This window comes from Crassostrea angulata, chromosome 4 (assembly GCF_025612915.1).
Source record: "Crassostrea angulata isolate pt1a10 chromosome 4, ASM2561291v2, whole genome shotgun sequence".
NCBI lineage: Eukaryota > Metazoa > Mollusca > Bivalvia > Ostreida > Ostreidae > Magallana > Magallana angulata.
Window position 1 is genome coordinate 21,306,191 of NC_069114.1, and position 18,465 is coordinate 21,324,655.

Here is an 18,465-nt window from a genome sequence, read left to right on the forward strand (position 1 = left end):
CATAATATTAAAATGTTAAATTAATTAAAATATGAAATAGGGTATGTACTTTAAGAATTCAAACAACGTATATATATATACATCATATATACTTGTAAACAATGGTAATCGATTCTGTTTCAGGGCCTTTCCGATGAGACTGGGCATACGTCTCTCGAGTATATTTTGAGAATTTGTGTATACAGAGGAATTAAGCTGTCAGAAATACATGTATATTGAAAACTTTTTTCAAAAATATACAAGAAAATTAAAACTGATGGAGCGAACTATAAATATAGGCTATTTTTGTCTGCTGTTCAATCCATATGCAGTTATATACTTGTATGTATATTTTTTTTTCAATACTATGCTATATTTCTATACTATGCTATTAAATATGATTCACTGAATTAGACTAACCCTGACATTGTATATTTTAAAATCTAGCTGTTAAAGCGAGCTTTGTTTTAAAAAAGAATAATATGTAGGAAAATCTTTGACAAGTTTTATACAAATAGTGAGCTATATATATGCCTTGTGATCTTATCCTGTATCTGTGTGACATACAGTCTTGCTTCATCTTATTTTCCTAACATATATTTATTCATTTCTTCTTAATACCACTATAGATTTTAATCAGATTGATGGAATTGACCACCCCCCCCACCCCATTTTTAGTCAAAAGTTATGCAAAATGCAGCCTCGTCCTCATATTTTAGTGCCTGATGAAGGTTACCAAAACCCGAGCTGTCCCACTTTTCTTCATGACAGGTGTAACCAATAAGGGTCATGACCGGTGCTGGAAACAGATAGAAGCCCTCTTTACGACATCAGATTCAGTCGGTGCATTAAGTGAAATGTGTGTATTACAATTCAAATAATTTTAATTAAAACTTTCCACTGTACGTAAAATATTAACGTATTCAAAATATATTGAAGTTTGTTGATAATCATTTTGTTTCAAACGAAAATGCTTTCTCGTAATGGCTTAGATTTTTCTTCCCTTTTTTTGCGGTTGATAATTTTAATTGTGCTTAATGGCAATGGCAATTCTTAACAAGCAGGTACTTTAATTACTTTATTGTCGGGGTCGATATTGACCTAGCACGTGGAACCTTTCACCAAACGGGGTCACCTCGATACGGATTATTGAAGCTGACCCTGTTTTGGCGATTTTTTTTTTGTTACGAATGCGTAACGATGAGGTGAGATCCTTTGACCCCTGTCAACAGAGAATGTATAAAAATAGGACCGTGACCCCTCGTTCACCACTTGCGAAACAAACGCTGTCATTGTTTTTGATGGTTGGCAATACACATACATCTTTCTTTATTCATGTTTTTTTGTTTTTGTTTTGTTTTGTCAATTTGGATAAAATCGCAAATTAGCGATATATTGTTATAACTTGAAGTTGTAATGAGAATAACAAAATCTGTTGTTTTTGATGTGAACAAGTGCGGCGGACGTTTTTATGTAGGTTGGGATAATTTTGACCTTTTGACTTGGCTTTGCTCCGGACATTACAATGGCCGGTCCTCCCCCAAGAGACAGGCTGGTCATCCCTGGGTATTCATGTCTCTTCCTGTCCTTTGTTCAAGGGCCCCAGAACAGTGAGCAGTGAAAACCGCACCATTCCTCTCTCCGTCCAATCATGATTTCACCCATCTCTTTTTTATCGCCTTTGAATTTTTTCTTCCAAAACCTTTGCATAATTTGAATATTAATCAAACACGTACATGGAGTTGAGATCAAGTGTTAATGAAGGTGGTGATGATTCTTATTCTGGCACCCTCCGCCCCGACCCACCCAAACACTTGAAACATTCCTCATCAACAACTTTTACCTGAATACCTGTCTTGTGTAGTTCAAGGCCGTATTTTTTTCTCTCTGGGCCATCTTAGGATTTAAGTTTTTATTTCCATTAAAGATCTTACGAACGGTTTGAATAAGACACGTAAACTCTTAACCTTTAAAATATTGCTTATCCAAACATAATTCCATCATTTAAAGAATGCGATTAATGTCGTATTGTTCTATTTTTGAACTGGATTAGAAATCAAGCTGTATGCTGAATATCATAAAAAAGCATGCATGCGTTTCGGCATTTATTCACAAAATATTCCATTTTCTTCAAAATATTCTGTTATTTGTTCATTTAATCAAAACATGTTTATAACTTTGATTTTAGAAGAGAATCTAGAATCTAGTTTATTAAGGTCATCATTGTTCTGTTAAAATAGTTATCATTTATAGCGGTGGAAATCATGACGACAAAAATAGAGAACTTACGTGGTTCAAAGATCAGAAGGTCCTATATATCGCAACTATGAACCTTTTCTTTAAAACAAGAATGAATTTTACTCATATTGAAAACTAACAAATCGGACATATAAAATTAGCGACAGAGGTCGATAACGCTAAAAAGATATTACAGAGTGAATTTGAGCTCTGTTCCTTGAAACTTGATTCATTCCCGGTATTGCCCATCACTACTTTCTATCTAATAATTTTGGATAGACAACAATCGTAACTTTCACTTATTAGCAAGTTGTATTTATTCGTTCTATTCAAAACAAACACGTGAATAAATATTGCATTAGACGAACCTGAGCATAAATGTTAAAACCGGTAACACACACTTCACGTAATAACTTACAATAAAACTAAAATTTCTAAGTACAAAAATTCAGTCTGAGGTAGTTCATGCAGAACATTCATGGATTTCATGCCCCCCTAAAATTCCCCATTCTCATGTAAAAAAAAAAATACATATATCTATAACAATGAGTATTTCAGAACTGCAAATATCAGGAAACTCTGTCGTTAAGAGTCTAAAAGACTTTGATTGGTCATGGTCTTTATGTTACAATGTCGAGGCTCTTAACCGATTTCCTTCCAATTTCTGAAAAACCATAGGTAAATTGTCAGCAGGGTGTGGAACAGGAAGGAATTTTATTTTGGGATTTAGATTTGGAACTTCCCAGCAAGAACTTCGGCAAATTTCTATGACGAAAACCTTTAACATAAGCATCGCAAATTCTCTCCCTGCACAGCCCTTCTTTCCTCCCCCAAACGGAAAGTAATGCTCTCGGTCATCGATTTGAACACCTGACCACCTTTCAGGATTAAAGACTTCCGGTTTGTCAACGACAGGACTGGTCTCGTGAGAATCTCGAATGCTGTACACAATACTCCACCCTCTCGGTATTTGATAACCCTGGAAATCAAGAACAAACGTATTATAACATTTTTCAAAACTATGCAAAAGTTGTTGACAAGCTCTAGAAGAATTTTTTTCCCTTATTTCACAATAATATGCTTACCTCTATCTCAAAGGTATGGAGTGCCTTTCTGTAGCCTCCTCCAATCGGAGGCGAAATTCGCAGCGCTTCTTTGACTACATTCCTTACGTATTTTAACTTGTTGATTCGTCCGAGATCCAGCACAGATCCTCTGTCGTCTAGCAACCCGTTTGAAGCTAATTCTTCCGTGATCTTGAAAAGGACTTCGGGATTTCTGGCTATGTTGAGGATCAACGTGCTCGCGGCGCTTGACGTTGTCTCGTGGCCGGCGAACATTAGCTCCAGAGCTACGTCTTTTGCTTCTTCCATCTCTAACTTCTCTTTGCCTTCAATTCCCATCATCAGACTCAATGCGTCCGTTGACCCGGCGCTAGAACGTCCATTCTGCTTTTGTAATATGATTGCTTTGATCTTTTTCAACATGGTTTCTCTGGCCTTCATTCCCTGCAACGAAAGTATGAAAATACCTCTATGAATATGTCAACTGAAATCATGAACTGTTCAAGCTTTGCTTTAAAAAATATCATTATAAATCACAAGTACATATATATACTAACCTTATCTAACCCGAGACCGGGGATTCGTATTGGAATGCTGAAGAGGCTTGACATGAATGTTTCAAACGCATCCAGCAGACGACCGTGTTCGTCTTTGTTCATTTCAAACCCAAGTAGGACCCGACAAGACAGCTCGAATGCTAGACTCCGGAACTCCTTGTAGCCCATTACGTTTCTCTGTGAACACCATTTGTTGATATATTTTCTGATGATTTCTTGCGTCAAAACAGCGTAACCGCTCAAAGCGTCGTAGGTGAAGGCTCTCAAGATGGCTCTCTTCCTGATGGTGTGCACCTTCCCCGCCGCTAGCGTCAGACTCCCTTCTCCCAACAACATCTGAATGCTCCTCGGCCATTGAGACTCCACCAGGGAATTTTCGTTCATCAAGATCTTTCGGGCGTTTTCGGCTCCGATGATTCGGACCGTTGGCTTGCCGAGAATATGCGTTTTGAACACACTGCCATATTGCTCGCGTCTTCTGTCAAAAAATTTCCTCCCCTGAAATTAACAAAAACACGAATCGCTGAGATATTAGCCTAAGAGTGTATTTCATTTGATAAGGTATTATAGTATCAAGAAATTACTTGACGTACTACTTATCTTACCTACTTACGAGAGCAAGAAGGATAGAGAGATGAGTAAATATTTTCTTACTGAACTACTTACGAGAGAGAGAGAGAGAGAGAGAGAGAGAGAGAGAGAGAGGGGTGTAATTTATAGAATTTTCATCGTTATCTTGTAAGAGAATTGTAATGGTATTTCATAAGTTAAGTCTATTGCGAGAGTTGCTGATACTCTCGTATAGATATAGGGCATCGATTTTAGTACCTATCAGTGTCCTTAGCTATTTGGGGCGCGTTATGTAACTTTTATCCCGAACTGAGGGAAATTGTATTTACTCTACATAATTACTACTTACTCGTATTTATTCCAGATAAAATTTCAATGTAGTTGGTGAAATTAAAGCAAATACTCCTCGTATCGATTGATTAGTCTTGAAATACAATCATAAAGTTTAATCGGGGGGTTTTTGATTATTTTTTAAAGAAAAACCTTACTTTGTAAATAAATCAGCATATCAAATCATTCATGAATTTTGAATTTTCGTTTCAAATCTTTCAATAATTTAATCGAACTTCAAACAGGGGAATGGTTTATTACGCAATTTGAATAATGACCTCATTACTGGAAGACAATATTTGCCTTGTGATGTTTTGTACCTTTACCCCTGTCGGAATTTAAATCGGGTCATGCTCTGTATGGATAAAAAGAAATTTCCTAATCCTTTAAATGTCTTTAAAGAAAACATAAGCACATTACGTAAGAACGACCAATGCAAATACTAGTGGCCTTCACACATACAGGTTCAAGAAAATTGTACTTACAAGGAATAAAAACGATAAAGTTTCTCCAATGAATGGCAAGCCTAGGTCCCCCGGGGGTAAGGGTCTTTGAGAGGAGGAGTCTTTATTTAAACAAACGTAGGATTTCCAGAATTTGCAACAAAGCAGGACGAGAAGCCATGATATGATTGATGGGTATACAATGTACGTCAGGCGCCTAAATAGCAGATACAAAGATACGTATCTGAAACAAATGAAGAAAAAAAATTATAGAAATATTAAAATCAAAACAGCTAAACACAACATTTTCTTTTTCATTCATAAAATATACAATCAAATTTAACCTTTGAAAGTAAAATCAGAACAATCTAAAGAAAAAAATTAGACTAAAAAAATGGATAAAAATTGAATTAATTTTTTTTAATAAAATAACCGTCAATAATATATATTTTTTTATTTTTCTGAAAAAATCACACTCACTGTAATTCAGCTGATTTAGCATCTTTCAGAAAAAGAACTTGACAGCTTGCGTTGGAGGGGCACAGGACATCAGGGCCAGTACTTGTGTTGAGCCAGCGCCACTCGGTCGTCCCCATGACTTGCTCAGGTGAAGGATACCAGCTCTGGCACTAACAGAGTGCTAAGGCGTTTATATACAAGTGTCCAATTGACCGACCAGTTGGCTCTTTTTAACAATCAGCACCACGTAACAACAGTTGAGCGCAGACCTCGGTCACAAACAATCACCGTAGAGGCCGCAGGGGTGGGCTTCCTCATTCCGCATTCCTGGCTCTATTGTAATTTGTGCGATTTTCGTACCCACTAGCAAGATTTATTAGCTCTTTTTTAGTGAATCAAAATTTTCTTCTAAAGTTTACATTATAATGTTTAAAAAAAAATTGTAATGATTTTGTTTATTTAAGAAATTTAAAACTATAGACTCGTGTGTGTGTAAATTTTGAGTTGATTATCGAGTTTTTAAGTTTTAGAAAAAATAAAAAAAATATTGTTATATCAAATAAATGAGTTGAGAAATAAGGAATAATGATTCATTAAATATGATAAAAATGAAGATAGACATCGAGCCCATGTTTTTTCTCTCCTAATACCTAGGAAATCGACCTTTGTTTGGCCCCTTGACCACGAGTGATGGGGTTCGGTCCAGCGCTAAGTGACCCCGTGACCTTACGCTGGGGACGGCCGATTTTTCATTGATATCTGTGATTTTCCCGCCAAATATTTCGGACACGAGTGAAACTGATAAATCTGATAACAAGGAATGAAAAATAGCGCCTTGGGGCTCTTTGCTTTTATGTTACGGGGTCATTTCAGGCTTTCTGGCCTAAGAAATCTTTAAAATTGAAATTAGTTTATTTCTAATTTTAAGATAATTTTCTTTTGGAAGTTAAATAAATTGAAGGGAAAGAAAACTGATTGAAAGGAAAAAGGTACTGCATGTGATTGTAAAATAAAATATATTTATGAAAAAAAAGCAAGGAAAAAATTCAGAGTCAGCAGAATTTAATTTTAAATGAAAACTAAAATGATTATGATAAAGAAATTTAATTTCTCTCTGATAGTGATATAAATTTGTTTTCTGACCTCAATTGTCACCGGAAGGTTTTGCGTAATGCGAGGTCACATGGACTCCGGTGGAAGGGTCAGTTATAAACGCTCGAAAGTCCACCTGGCGCACACAGATAAACACTCAGTATATAGGTCATGTATACTCACTGTTTGAGGAGAAGGTCCTTCGATGGTCAGAAACAATAATATAAGGGACACACCAACACATGACCTGCCCAAAATAGATAAAGGAGAAATAAGTATACTTTATCTACATAGACCGTTTTATATGAGGGAAAAATGTTAGCAGAAATAATTTTTTGGGCACTTACATGTATATGTCAAAATGGCATGGAGCCGCTGTCATCCTGATCATTGACACAAAATTTCTTCACACCTACTTTTTCTCGAAGGTTTGTAAATAGTCTCAGACCAACTTTTATATTTGTCCAACACACAAAAAGCATACAATGTTTAAGGACACACGAGACGTTCCTCAATTTTATATAATTTTCCTTGATATTTTATTCCTTATTTATTAACATTAAAACCTGTTAATTACCAAAAATTCAGAGTACATTACCAGGCTCGTTTCGGAGCTAGAATATTTCAAATTTTCCGTAAAATAGCACGCAAAATGCATTTGAATGCTTATAAGTAAAGTCATACTATACATTTTCAATTGTGAACACATTATATCTAATGGAAAAAAGAACCATATTTCATAAAAATATAATTATGAAATTACGAGGTGGAAATCTTCACATTGTGGAGATAGGAAAAAATAGAAAAATGGAAGATAGGTCGCATCTGACCTTAATAAAAATGAAACAAAACAAAAACTGCATATAAAAATTGTCATTTCAAATAATTAACTTTATTATACAATGAGTACATGTAGTAGAACGTCTTTTAAGAATTACAAATGAACAGAATTTTAAGATTTGACTTCCCATTGTCTATGTCTGTGATAACACTTGTAACATATAGTCCAATACATTACAAGTATTGTGGGCTCAAGCGAGGTTTGCATAATTAAACGAAATGATATACATAATAAGAAATCATTATTTGAATATTATGAGGCGATCAAATGCGGTCGGGGTGATCAAGTCTATTATAAAGCGTTTTGGGCTTTATAGTATTTGATCACCACGTACATACTTTTTATTCACGATAATTTCTTTGTGCAAAACACTTGTATATCGATGCAGAAATTTCAATTTTTAAGCCGCCTAATATCCATTGAAAGAGAATTCATTAGTATGGAAATTTATACCTTTATTGGTGATAGTGTTACTAAAAGAATTCAAAATTATCATACAGGAACAAAAACTCAACTTGAAAAATATAACGTGTATTTAAAATTTTCTCCTACTAAAATTATTAAGGTAGCAGAATTTCGCATCATTTGAGGAGAGAGAGAGAGAGAGAGAGAGAGAGAGAGAGAGAGAGAGAGAGAGAGAGAGAGAGAGAGAGAGAGAGAGAGAGAGCGCAAATTTCTTTAAATATGCTTGAAACGATTACCTATTAAATTTAAGAACTTGGGCTCAATTCATAAATCTGATAAAAGAATTTATTAGGGTATTTTTTTTCTATTTATAAAATTAAGTATAATCTAATGCTACTACAGTTTAAAGTCCACTGTTTAACAGATAACTTATACAGTGCAAAAGGTCATGCCCTCTAATATCTACAATTCCCACAATAGGTAATTCATCTAATTACATAAGGAGAACTGGTGAGAATTTTCGTAAATACTCTTGTTTACGAGCGTAGTTTAAGGTAAACAACTTCATTAAGGGTTTTCACGGGGCCGAAAATAATTTGTTGACGTTGGGTACAACATAAGATTGGAATACATAGATAGATATTTAAATACACACAAGAGGTGAAAGTGGGGTTACATTTACGTAATGACACGAAAAAAACCCACACATCTTTTTTTTCTCTTTCTTCACAAATCACATATAGAGGTCAACCTTACTTCTTTTATACGGCCCACCGCCCCGGGGGACCCTCTCTTAGCCTGACCAATTACACAAATAGTCTGCCCGGATTGGTCATCGCGTGGTCAGGGATTCGGAGTCTCTCAGGCCAAATATTTTTATGAATGGAACGTGGGATTCATTCATCGGTCGCCAGGTTAGGATGAGGTGAAACTTCTGCTACGGTTTTGGGAGGGAGCGAGGGGTCGCTATAGAACGTGTGACCCCCTACAGAGCTTGTTATGACACGGCGTGGCTGACCAGGCACACAGGTCAACTTCTTGACCACACCTGGACAGCGTTTTGTGGTTTTCCCCTATTGAAAAGATTGAAGAGGAACGCAGTCTTTGTTCGTGAAAATAACCCATAAAAAGGGAACTTTGGCAGTATACAATACGTCAGATTGATGAAACGAAACTAAATACATACGATATCCTATAAAGTTTGCATGCCCCTTATTACAATCACATTCATATCGTACATTGATTAAGGGTCTAAATTCTTTCCCCTCTATGCAAGTGATGATTTTTATACGGACAAATTTTGTTGTTTTTTGTTTAAATCCACCGTATCTATGTTGTGTTTAATTATTTAGCAAATCATTGATGTATGAATTGATCTAATGTTTATACATCGTAAGTAATCGATCTAAGAATTTATTAGTGGTGTGGTATTCATTCGTTCAGATCAAACATAAAAAAAACATCTAAAAATGTCTTGAGACACAAAAGTTAAGATGGATGGATTTACACAACGAGGGAAGAATTTGTTTACAAAGTGTCCTCAAAAAACAAATTTTTAAAAGTCTACGATTGTTATTGGCTACAAAATATATTTTTGTATGTTTGTATTTTATCGAAACACTTTAAACCGCCTTAACAATATATTGCATATAAGTTGAAAGTAAACACATTTTAAACATTATATTGAATCTTTTCGCTAATTAGGGTCTTCCGTTTCCAACGGAAGACCCTCTTGTTATTCTACGGTTTCTTTTTCTTTATTATTATACTTTTTTTTCTTTTTCTGACTTTTTTGGAGCGTTATTTCTCAGAAACTATTCAACCGATTTACACCAAATTCTCCAAAGTTATAAAGAATCAATGTCGCTACAGATTATTAAAATTTCAAATGGTGACGTCACTTCCGGTTTCAAATATAGACGATTTTGTAAATTTTTAAGGGTCATTTTGTCCACGCATCTCCTCTGAAACTAATCATGATAGAAGCTTGAAATTTGCAGGGAATGTAGATGAATGTCCGTAGATTTCCCTCCATGCTTCCAATTGTGAAAAATGCGCAAGGCCTAGAAGCTCGCCTGAACCTGAAAATTAGCACCAAATTTTTTCACAAAATGTTCCCCTATTTTTGTAATATCTTTTGACGTATAAATATTTTGTTAAAGCATGTAATGCAAAAGTTGTTTTAATTTGCACGGGCTTTTATTTGATATCAAGAAAAAGGCGCTGACCCCTCAAATTAGGGGCCAAAAGGGCTCCAAAGTCTATTTGCAATAACTTTTTACTGAACAATAATTTGTTATCAAATATAGAAGAAAAAATGTTCATTGTACAGCTGTTTATCTATACAGTACCATGCTTAAGTCATATATTACGTAATTAGGGGTTTCAAGGGGCCAAAAGTTCAAAACTTTGATCATTCATATCTGAAAAAGGAGAAATATTTTGAAAAGCAATGCAGAACAAAAGTTGTTCAAAATATTGTTCTGTACAATATGCTACCTTAAATGTTTTTGTTTATGACCCCATTTAGGAGTTAAAGGGTCGGCCCCTAAAACACATTTGTACTGATATCTCAAGAACGGTAAACATTTTGTGAACACTTGTTAAACAAAATATGTTTATATTTATAAGACCTTTAATTTGATGTCAAGAAAAAGGGTCTGACCCCTCAAATTAGGGGCCGAGAGGGCTCTAATGTTTTTTTTACAATAACTCTTTACTGTACAATATTTTGTCATTAATTATAGAAGCAAAAATGTTCAATGCACAGCTGTTCAACTATACAGTACCATACCTAAGTCATATATTACGTAATTAGGGGTTTAAAGGGGCCAGAACTAAAAACTCTGATCATTAATATCTGAAAAAGGAGAACTATTTTGTAAAGCAATGTAGAACAAAAGTTGTTCAAAATAATGTTCTTAACAATACGATACCAAAAATTTTGTTGTTAGTGGCCCCGGTAGGGGGTTAAAGGGTCGGCCCCTAAAACACATTTCTACAGATATCTGGAGAACGGTTAACAATTTCTGAACACTTGTAGAACAAAATATGTTTATATTAGCGAGACCTTTTATTTGATATCAAGAAAAAGGGGCTGACCCCTCAAATTAGGGGACAGAAGGGCTACTAAGTCTTTTTATAATTACTCTTTCCTGGCCAATAATTTGATATTAATCAGAAAGCAACAAAGGAGCTTTTATTAAGCTTAACTCAAAACTGAAATCCGTTTTAAAATCGGATGATGCATTGCAGAGATATCGGGGTTTAAATTTTGATTTTTCCGGAAATTTTGATTCCGCGTTATAGGTTTAAAAAATAGTGTAAAATTCACACTGAAAGTAACTCCCGCTGAAAACAATTCGTACAGGTCATAAAACCAAACTCCTTTTTTTTAAAATGTTAATCAGAGTGTTTATCGAAACGATTTCGTTAAATCGATCGATAATTACATTGTTAGTTTTTATTAGTCTTATTAGTTTTAATCGAAATAATTATCGTAAGATTCCCCATGTCAACTCGCCATGTTTTGACTGCGAATAATATAGGAATGAGAGTACCAAACCCCCGGATGTTTACATCAGAGAAAAAGTTATAGAACGTTGTAATAAGGAATGAATGGGTAGGCGTTAGGCGATTGGCTGAATTCAGGTATGTGACAATTCTCATTTTGTAGTAAAATTATTAGTTTTTAAAATAAATGATGGAATGGGGGAATATTTTAAAGAATATAGCAACACTAGGAAAAATTGTAGGGGTGGGGGTTGATTTTTTATGAAGAGTGACATTTACTGCCGATCGCTGTAAGTTGTAAACAACTGCAAATTTGACCTATAAACGCCACGGGACCCTATATTTTTTTTGTCATTTCCTGAAAGGTCTTGAATTGAAGATTCAAATGATACCAAAGATTTGACTGAAACTATTATAGTAAAGTACTGAGAGGTCATAACATTTGTATGGAGTTCTATGGGAAAATAATTGGTAGGCTTTTCCCTATAGAGACCCTATTTTTTAAATGTTTTCTTTCTTTAAAGTCAAACAAAGGTCAATATTTCACGATTATTTGGACAGACTTGACATTTCAATACACTTGCAGTAAAATTAGTTCATTAAATTTAAATTTTAAGAAGGGAGTGGCTGTAATTTAAAATTGAGGGGGACTGGAGTATTGGATATGTGTAAAGAGTAAAATTAGAGGGACCAGGAAAGAAGAAAAAGCAAGAAATATTGGTTTGAATTCTAAATTAGATAATATTATTGTTGATTACATGTGTAGCAATTCATTTTTGCAGTTCTTTGCTTGTTTTTTTTCAATTTTAAATTCATATTTAACTCATGATTGATGGGCTCAATTAAGGTCTGATGATCATCTGTCAATAGAATTTGGACAAAAATTATGTTGTAAACAAGGTTTTTTTATTTGTTTTTCTTATTTTTTGTAAGCATTATATTTGCAATGCATTAAAAAATGTCTATTCTTTTCAAATTGATGACCTGATGCTATTTAATGTCAATTTAATGTCATCTTGATGTTTATTTTTCAGCAGATTTTCATTGTTCGGGTATTCTGCATCTGGACCAGCAGAGTGATTTGGATCAAATACTGCCTCCCATGCTTCCCAGCCATCCACCTAGAGGAGTTCTGCAGTCTTTTCCCTCGCCTAAATGGTCTTGACCTGAGTAAGGTTGATGTATAAGACGGTCTCACCCACACGCCCTGAAACTACAGCAGTTGTCAACAGCTAGTGCCTTCACCTGGTAATTAAGTTACCATGTTTCATTTTTTTATCCCTAGATTTGTGATTGTGAGTGTTTAGCCAGGAGTACATGTTAGGCATACATATGGTCAGGAATGAGTGTCTCTCACCCCCTCCCCCTTTTTCCTCCACCCACTCCTCTTTAGAGAGGGGTGGGGATCGAGGGGAGTGTTACACATGTTTATTGCACATGAAAGGGAAATTGGGGTTATGACACATTGGACTCATGTCAGCCTAGTATGGGGTATATGTTATTGGAATGATTATGTTTTATGAGCTGGGTAGGGGCATTTTGTAAAGTTTTCATGGTTAAAACTGCTTGAAACTGTCAAGAGTGTCCATTGCAAGATAGCAGTTTTTAGAGTTACTTCCCTTAGACTAACTGACTGAGTGATTCAGAATTTCAACATGATGTAATTCTATTTATTTGGACTGACTGTATGTAATTTTTGATGAGTTACTTGAATTATGTTATGACTGCATAAATCACATTTGGCATTACATGTTATTACATGTATTTACATGTAATAGTGTTTATTTATTGTACCCCACCCTTGACAGATCATTAAATTCTGTATTTCTGTGTGTTATCAGAATGTATATATTTTATTTGTAAGGAATATATGAAAAAATTTGATGTATGAACATTGTTTTGTGCAATGAATAACTTATAACTCTGATTTTTCCTCATTCGTGCACTTAGGATGATCTCCATTGTTCAGCCGCCTCAGCTTTGGAAGATGATGGTGGCAGGGCGGCGGGGTCATTTTGCCCCATATTGATGATGTCGGACAGACGGTAGCGATCTGATTCATCACGATGGACATTCTTCTGTATAATGAAGGTAAACTTTTCAGCATACTATCTTCTGTCTCTGTACTTGGAGGCGCATTTTGTGATTTGACACTAGAATAGTTACCCCTCTTGAATTTTGACATTGGCAAGAACTTGGCCTTTTCTAGATTTAATTTTCAATAATTTTACAATTAAACAGTTCTGTTCATTACCCCAGGTTTCTAGCTCTAATATAATATCAAAATTAGGTCCTTTTTCGTTTGCTAGAATAGTGTTATAAAGAAAGATAAGGGGGCACCTGCTAGTTCTGTAAGCTGCATTACACTGGGGGGTGGTGATATTGTTCGCACATGCTCAATCAACAGGAATGGCCTGATTAGAATTATATGGCTTATTAGAATCAATAATGGATGATTGTTCATGATATGAACATTTTTTACCAATTTGTCAGTATAAAGCATGTATATTTTGATTAATTTACTAGGATTTCATCAATTTCAGGAGGTTTTCTTAAAACCTGGGTAGAATCTACCCTTATTAGGAAATTAATAAAATTTTGACATTTTATCATATAGATAATACCAATACTCAAAAACAAGTAGTAAACAAACTATTTTATTGATTCCAGGCACTAATTATATACAAATATATTCAGAGGTCTGAATGTCATTCACTCCCTGTAACGCCAGCATCTGCAGCATGATGTCATCAATTGAGCTAGTGACAACATCCATGACATTGAACTCATGGGACTCAAATTTCATACATAAACTCAGGTAGGTCTAAAGTCTTTAAAAAATAGCAAATGGACTAATTCTGAGGTAGGTAAGATTGTAAGTATAGGAATGAGAGTACCAAACCCCCGGATGTTTACATCAGAGAAAAAGTTATAGAACGTTGTAATAAGGAATGAATGGGTAGGCGTTAGGCGATTGGCTGAATTCAGGTATGTGACAATTCTCATTTTGTAGTAAAATTATTAGTTTTTAAAATAAATGATGGAATGGGGGAATATTTTAAAGAATATAGCAACACTAGGAAAAATTGTAGGGGTGGGGGTTGATTTTTTATGAAGAGTGACATTTACTGCCGATCGCTGTAAGTTGTAAACAACTGCAAATTTGACCTATAAACGCCACGGGACCCTATATTTTTTTTGTCATTTCCTGAAAGGTCTTGAATTGAAGATTCAAATGATACCAAAGATTTGACTGAAACTATTATAGTAAAGTACTGAGAGGTCATAACATTTGTATGGAGTTCTATGGGAAAATAATTGGTAGGCTTTTCCCAACAGCTGATAGCGCTGTGTCAACATTTTTAAAAGAAGCATGGCCTGTAAGACGTCAATAGTGGAAATTTCAGCTCAACTAACGTATGACAGATTATAAAGGTATGTTTCAATGCAGGATATGTCGTATTGGCTTTTTTTTTCAAAGTATTTGCGCTTTTCAATCTAATCCGAGATTCCTCTGACTTTAACCTCTGGGCTGCGTTTTACAAAAGAACTTACGACCAAATTAATGAATGTTTATTAATCGCACATTAATCATTATTTTATTGTAATAGTTGTAAAATATAATTATGGAAATCAAAATGGATGTAAATGAATGGTTTGATATAAATTCTGTTCATCAAAGACCGCTCAATTAGACTGAAAATATTTACGACTCTGTCGTAAGTTCTTTTGTAAAACGCAGCCCAGCTTTTCACGTGCGTCACAATTTAAAAGCGGGCGTTAGAGTCATTGGGTCTGTCCAGTGTATTTTCACGTGTATGTTTTGCACACCACTCTTTTGAATTTCTATTTATTATTATGTATATGTATGTCTTATTTTGTATTGAACAACACACCACATGTAAAACAGTGCAACTAAAAGGGGTGGGGTTCCTAAGGTACACAAAATAAGGATGTTGTAATTAGAGTGCATGTTTGCATGATGATAACTTTACCCTAAATATTTGAATATAGCATATCTTTACCATATCGCCTTCACTAAATTAATGAATTTAAAAACTCAGACAGGCTTGTGCTTATAATTAGATAAATATATTTGACATTGTAAATATTCTATATAATTAAAATTAGACCTTTCGTCTGGCTCCCCGTTATATATGGTTATCACCTGTGAAAGAGCATGTACATGTAAAGCAAAGTGCAAGAGAAAAAGAACTTCAAGTTCAGATTTTAGGTTAATGTTCCCTGATATCTATAAAAAATTCTTCTCAAGATTTGATTACAGAACCATTGTAATTTTTTTGAGATTAGTTTATCTTTTATATATATTGAATTTTATTGATTCACTTTAGGTAAACTTTACATGCATAACACATCTACATTGTAAACAATTTTTACACACAAGACAAATGTATGTAATAACTTTTACTGCATATGCCTTAGATCTCTCTTTCTCTCTCTCTCTCTCTCTCTCTCTCTCTCTCTCTCTCTCTCTTTCTCTCTCTCTCTCTCTAACGCTTTTAATCTTTGCAAAGCATCACAGAGCAACATCATTTTGTGCATTTCTCTTTCTAGTAAAAGATATCGACAATGCTTTAAATTTCAAAATGAGCAGGTATTATCGCGCAATCCCTCATTTTTCAACGTGCAACCAAAATCCAAAGCTTTGTAAAATTGTTCATGGAATTTTATGCACACTAAACATAGTATTGTTTTTGAAACATGTAATTAATAAGAAAAGAGAAAAAAAAACCTTGCTAAATTCATTTGCAAAAAAAAACCCCAGTAGAATTCATTTAATAAGAAATGGTATAGCAGAAAATTATACTTTGACGCTGTTCTCATGAAATACTGTAAGTCGTTTTAATTCCACAGTGTTAAAATTTCATGGTTTCTTCTAAAGTACCAATTGGAATGGTTTTAATTTCACGCTGCTTAAAAATTCAACTGATCAGAATATAAGCATTCAAACGTTTTTTAAAACTAATGATAGTATTCACGATGGGTTTAATTTTGCAAGAAAATATTAAATCGCAAACATAGTGGAATTAAACCCATGGTGATTATTTTCCAAATTTACAGTATTCCTTTGTACATGTAGTTTACAACTGAAATATTGACTGTTGCACAATGAGAAAAACAAACTCTCTCTCTCTCTCTCTTAATTTGATATGTGTCTATGCCTAAGAAAATTTTTAAATGCTATATTAAGACTTGATGTGCACATTTTTGTTTTTGTAGTGACTAAATGTTAATGTCATTTTCGGGATATGTCATACTAATTACACTGCATGGTCAGTGTATATTTTCCAAAAATACTATGTATATGTTAATGTAAACACAGCTATTATTAGTACATGTATGTTAACACAGCTTATTGATTTTTTTTTTATTTCAGCTATTTGTGGCCACATGGTTTTAACCTGTTGATTCTTTTCAGCTGTTGTGGTAATAACCTGTCACCTCTACCCACATGCATATTTCTTGTGTTCTACAGACTATTTACCGGTAATTCAAATTAAATCGGATTTTCTCTCTCTCTCTCTCTCTCTCTCTCTCTCTCTCTCTCTCTCTCTCTCTCTCTCTCTCTCTCTCTCTCTCTCTCTCTCTAATTTGATATGTGTCTATGCCTAAGAAAATTTTTAAATGCTATATTAAGACTTGATGTGCACATTTTTGTTTTTGTAGTGACTAAATGTTAATGTCATTTTCGGGATATGTCATACTAATTACACTGCATGGTCAGTGTATATTTTCCAAAAATACTATGTATATGTTAATGTAAACACAGCTATTATTAGTACATGTATGTTAACACAGCTTATTGATTTTTTTTTTTTATTTCAGCTATTTGTGGCCACATGGTTTTAACCTGTTGATTCTTTAACCTGTTGAGGTTAACCTGTCACCTCTACCCACATGCATATTTCTTGTGTTCTACAGACTATTTACCGGTAATTCAAATTAAATCGGATAATTCATGAAAAGCTACTGTAATGGAACTTTCAGAAAGCATTATGCCGTGTTGTGGTTTGTGTTTGAAAAGAAATTATAACAAACAAAATTAAGGCTGTTTAAAGTAATTTACAATTGTTAACTGTGAAAGTGTGTTTTTCAATAAAAGTATGCAATTATGTTTCCTTTATTTTGTTTTTTATAATTTTATAATAATATTTAGATGTGTTTACATAATTAAAATATCACCCCACTCTTTCCAATTGTCACCATTAGTTAAGATTACATGTAGGATATGTAAATGTACATTTGACCTTGAAATAACATCTGACATGATAATAACTATGAAATGAACAAGAAACAACAAATGTTTACCTTATTATGTATATATGCATACAAATGTAGCTTAATTTGATATCAAGAAAAAGGGACTGGCCCCTCAAACTAGGGGCCAAGAGGGCTCTAAGTTTTTTTTTACTATAACTCTTTACTGAGCTATTATTTGTTAACTAACACTTATAGAAGCTGAAATACTCATTATATAGCTGCTTATCTATATAACGTTATAGTCCATAGAAAAATAATATATGATACGTGATCAGAGGTTTCAAGGGACCAGAATAATATGGTTCGTATCTATTGAATTATATGAATTTAATATCCGTTGTAAGCAAGGGTGGGCAGGGAATATTTTCATTTTTTATGATATTGTGTTTATGTCAAAATCGAATTATTCTTCGTACGAGTTATTATTTTTTAAAGGATGACGTAGATCATGGTAGATAGCTGCGATGTAGATTTGTGAAGTTTGTCCGCTGTTTAATGACCGATATTGAAGATTGAAAAGTTTTGTATCAATATTATCGAAGATAGAAAGTAAAGTTTACAGAAGCTGAGAAAGTTTTACTACAGTCGGTGTTCCATGGGTTGTTTAATAACGTAAGTTTATTTTGTTTTCTGATAACCTTTTGTGTGTGATGAGTACGCATGCGCAACATGTCACTTATAGCGTGGGTCTG

At 34.2% G+C, this 18,465-nt stretch overlaps 1 protein-coding gene and 1 long non-coding RNA gene across 2 annotated transcripts; one reads left to right on the forward strand and one right to left on the reverse strand.

Annotated features, from left to right (window-relative positions):
* Window positions 1–653: 653 nt before the first annotated feature.
* LOC128180209 (cytochrome P450 26C1-like) lies at window positions 654–5,925 on the reverse strand. Its single transcript, XM_052848129.1, has 9 exons — window positions 5,662–5,925; window positions 5,224–5,425; window positions 3,839–4,336; window positions 3,556–3,725; window positions 3,303–3,432; window positions 2,996–3,196; window positions 1,474–1,566; window positions 1,081–1,201; window positions 654–778 (listed from the first exon to the last, which is right to left on the reverse strand). Exons 1-9 carry the CDS (start codon window positions 5,775–5,777, stop codon window positions 654–656), a joined length of 1,656 nt encoding a protein of 551 aa, XP_052704089.1. The 5' UTR covers window positions 5,778–5,925.
* Window positions 5,926–13,446: 7,521 nt separating this feature from the next.
* On the forward strand, window positions 13,447–17,616 carry LOC128181598 (uncharacterized). Its single transcript, XR_008243336.1, has 3 exons — window positions 13,447–14,926; window positions 16,890–16,999; window positions 17,339–17,616. It is a non-coding gene; the product is annotated as an uncharacterized LOC128181598 (long non-coding RNA).
* The last annotated feature ends 849 nt before the right edge of the window (window positions 17,617–18,465 follow it).

What these genes read in the sequence shown, in the direction of transcription:
- LOC128180209 (XM_052848129.1), bottom strand. Translation starts at nt 5,777, where the DNA reads ATGGGGACGACCGAGTGGCGCTGGCTCAACACAAGTACTGGCCCTGAT. An exon ending in CTTTATCGTTTTTATTCCTT is followed by an intron (nt 4,337 to 5,223) that starts GTAAGTACAATT and finishes TGTTAATTTCAG; the next exon opens with GGGAGGAAATTTTTTGACAG. An exon ending in TTGCGATGCTTATGTTAAAG is followed by an intron (nt 1,567 to 2,995) that starts GTTTTCGTCATA and finishes CCTTGAACAAAG; the next exon opens with GACAGGAAGAGACATGAATA.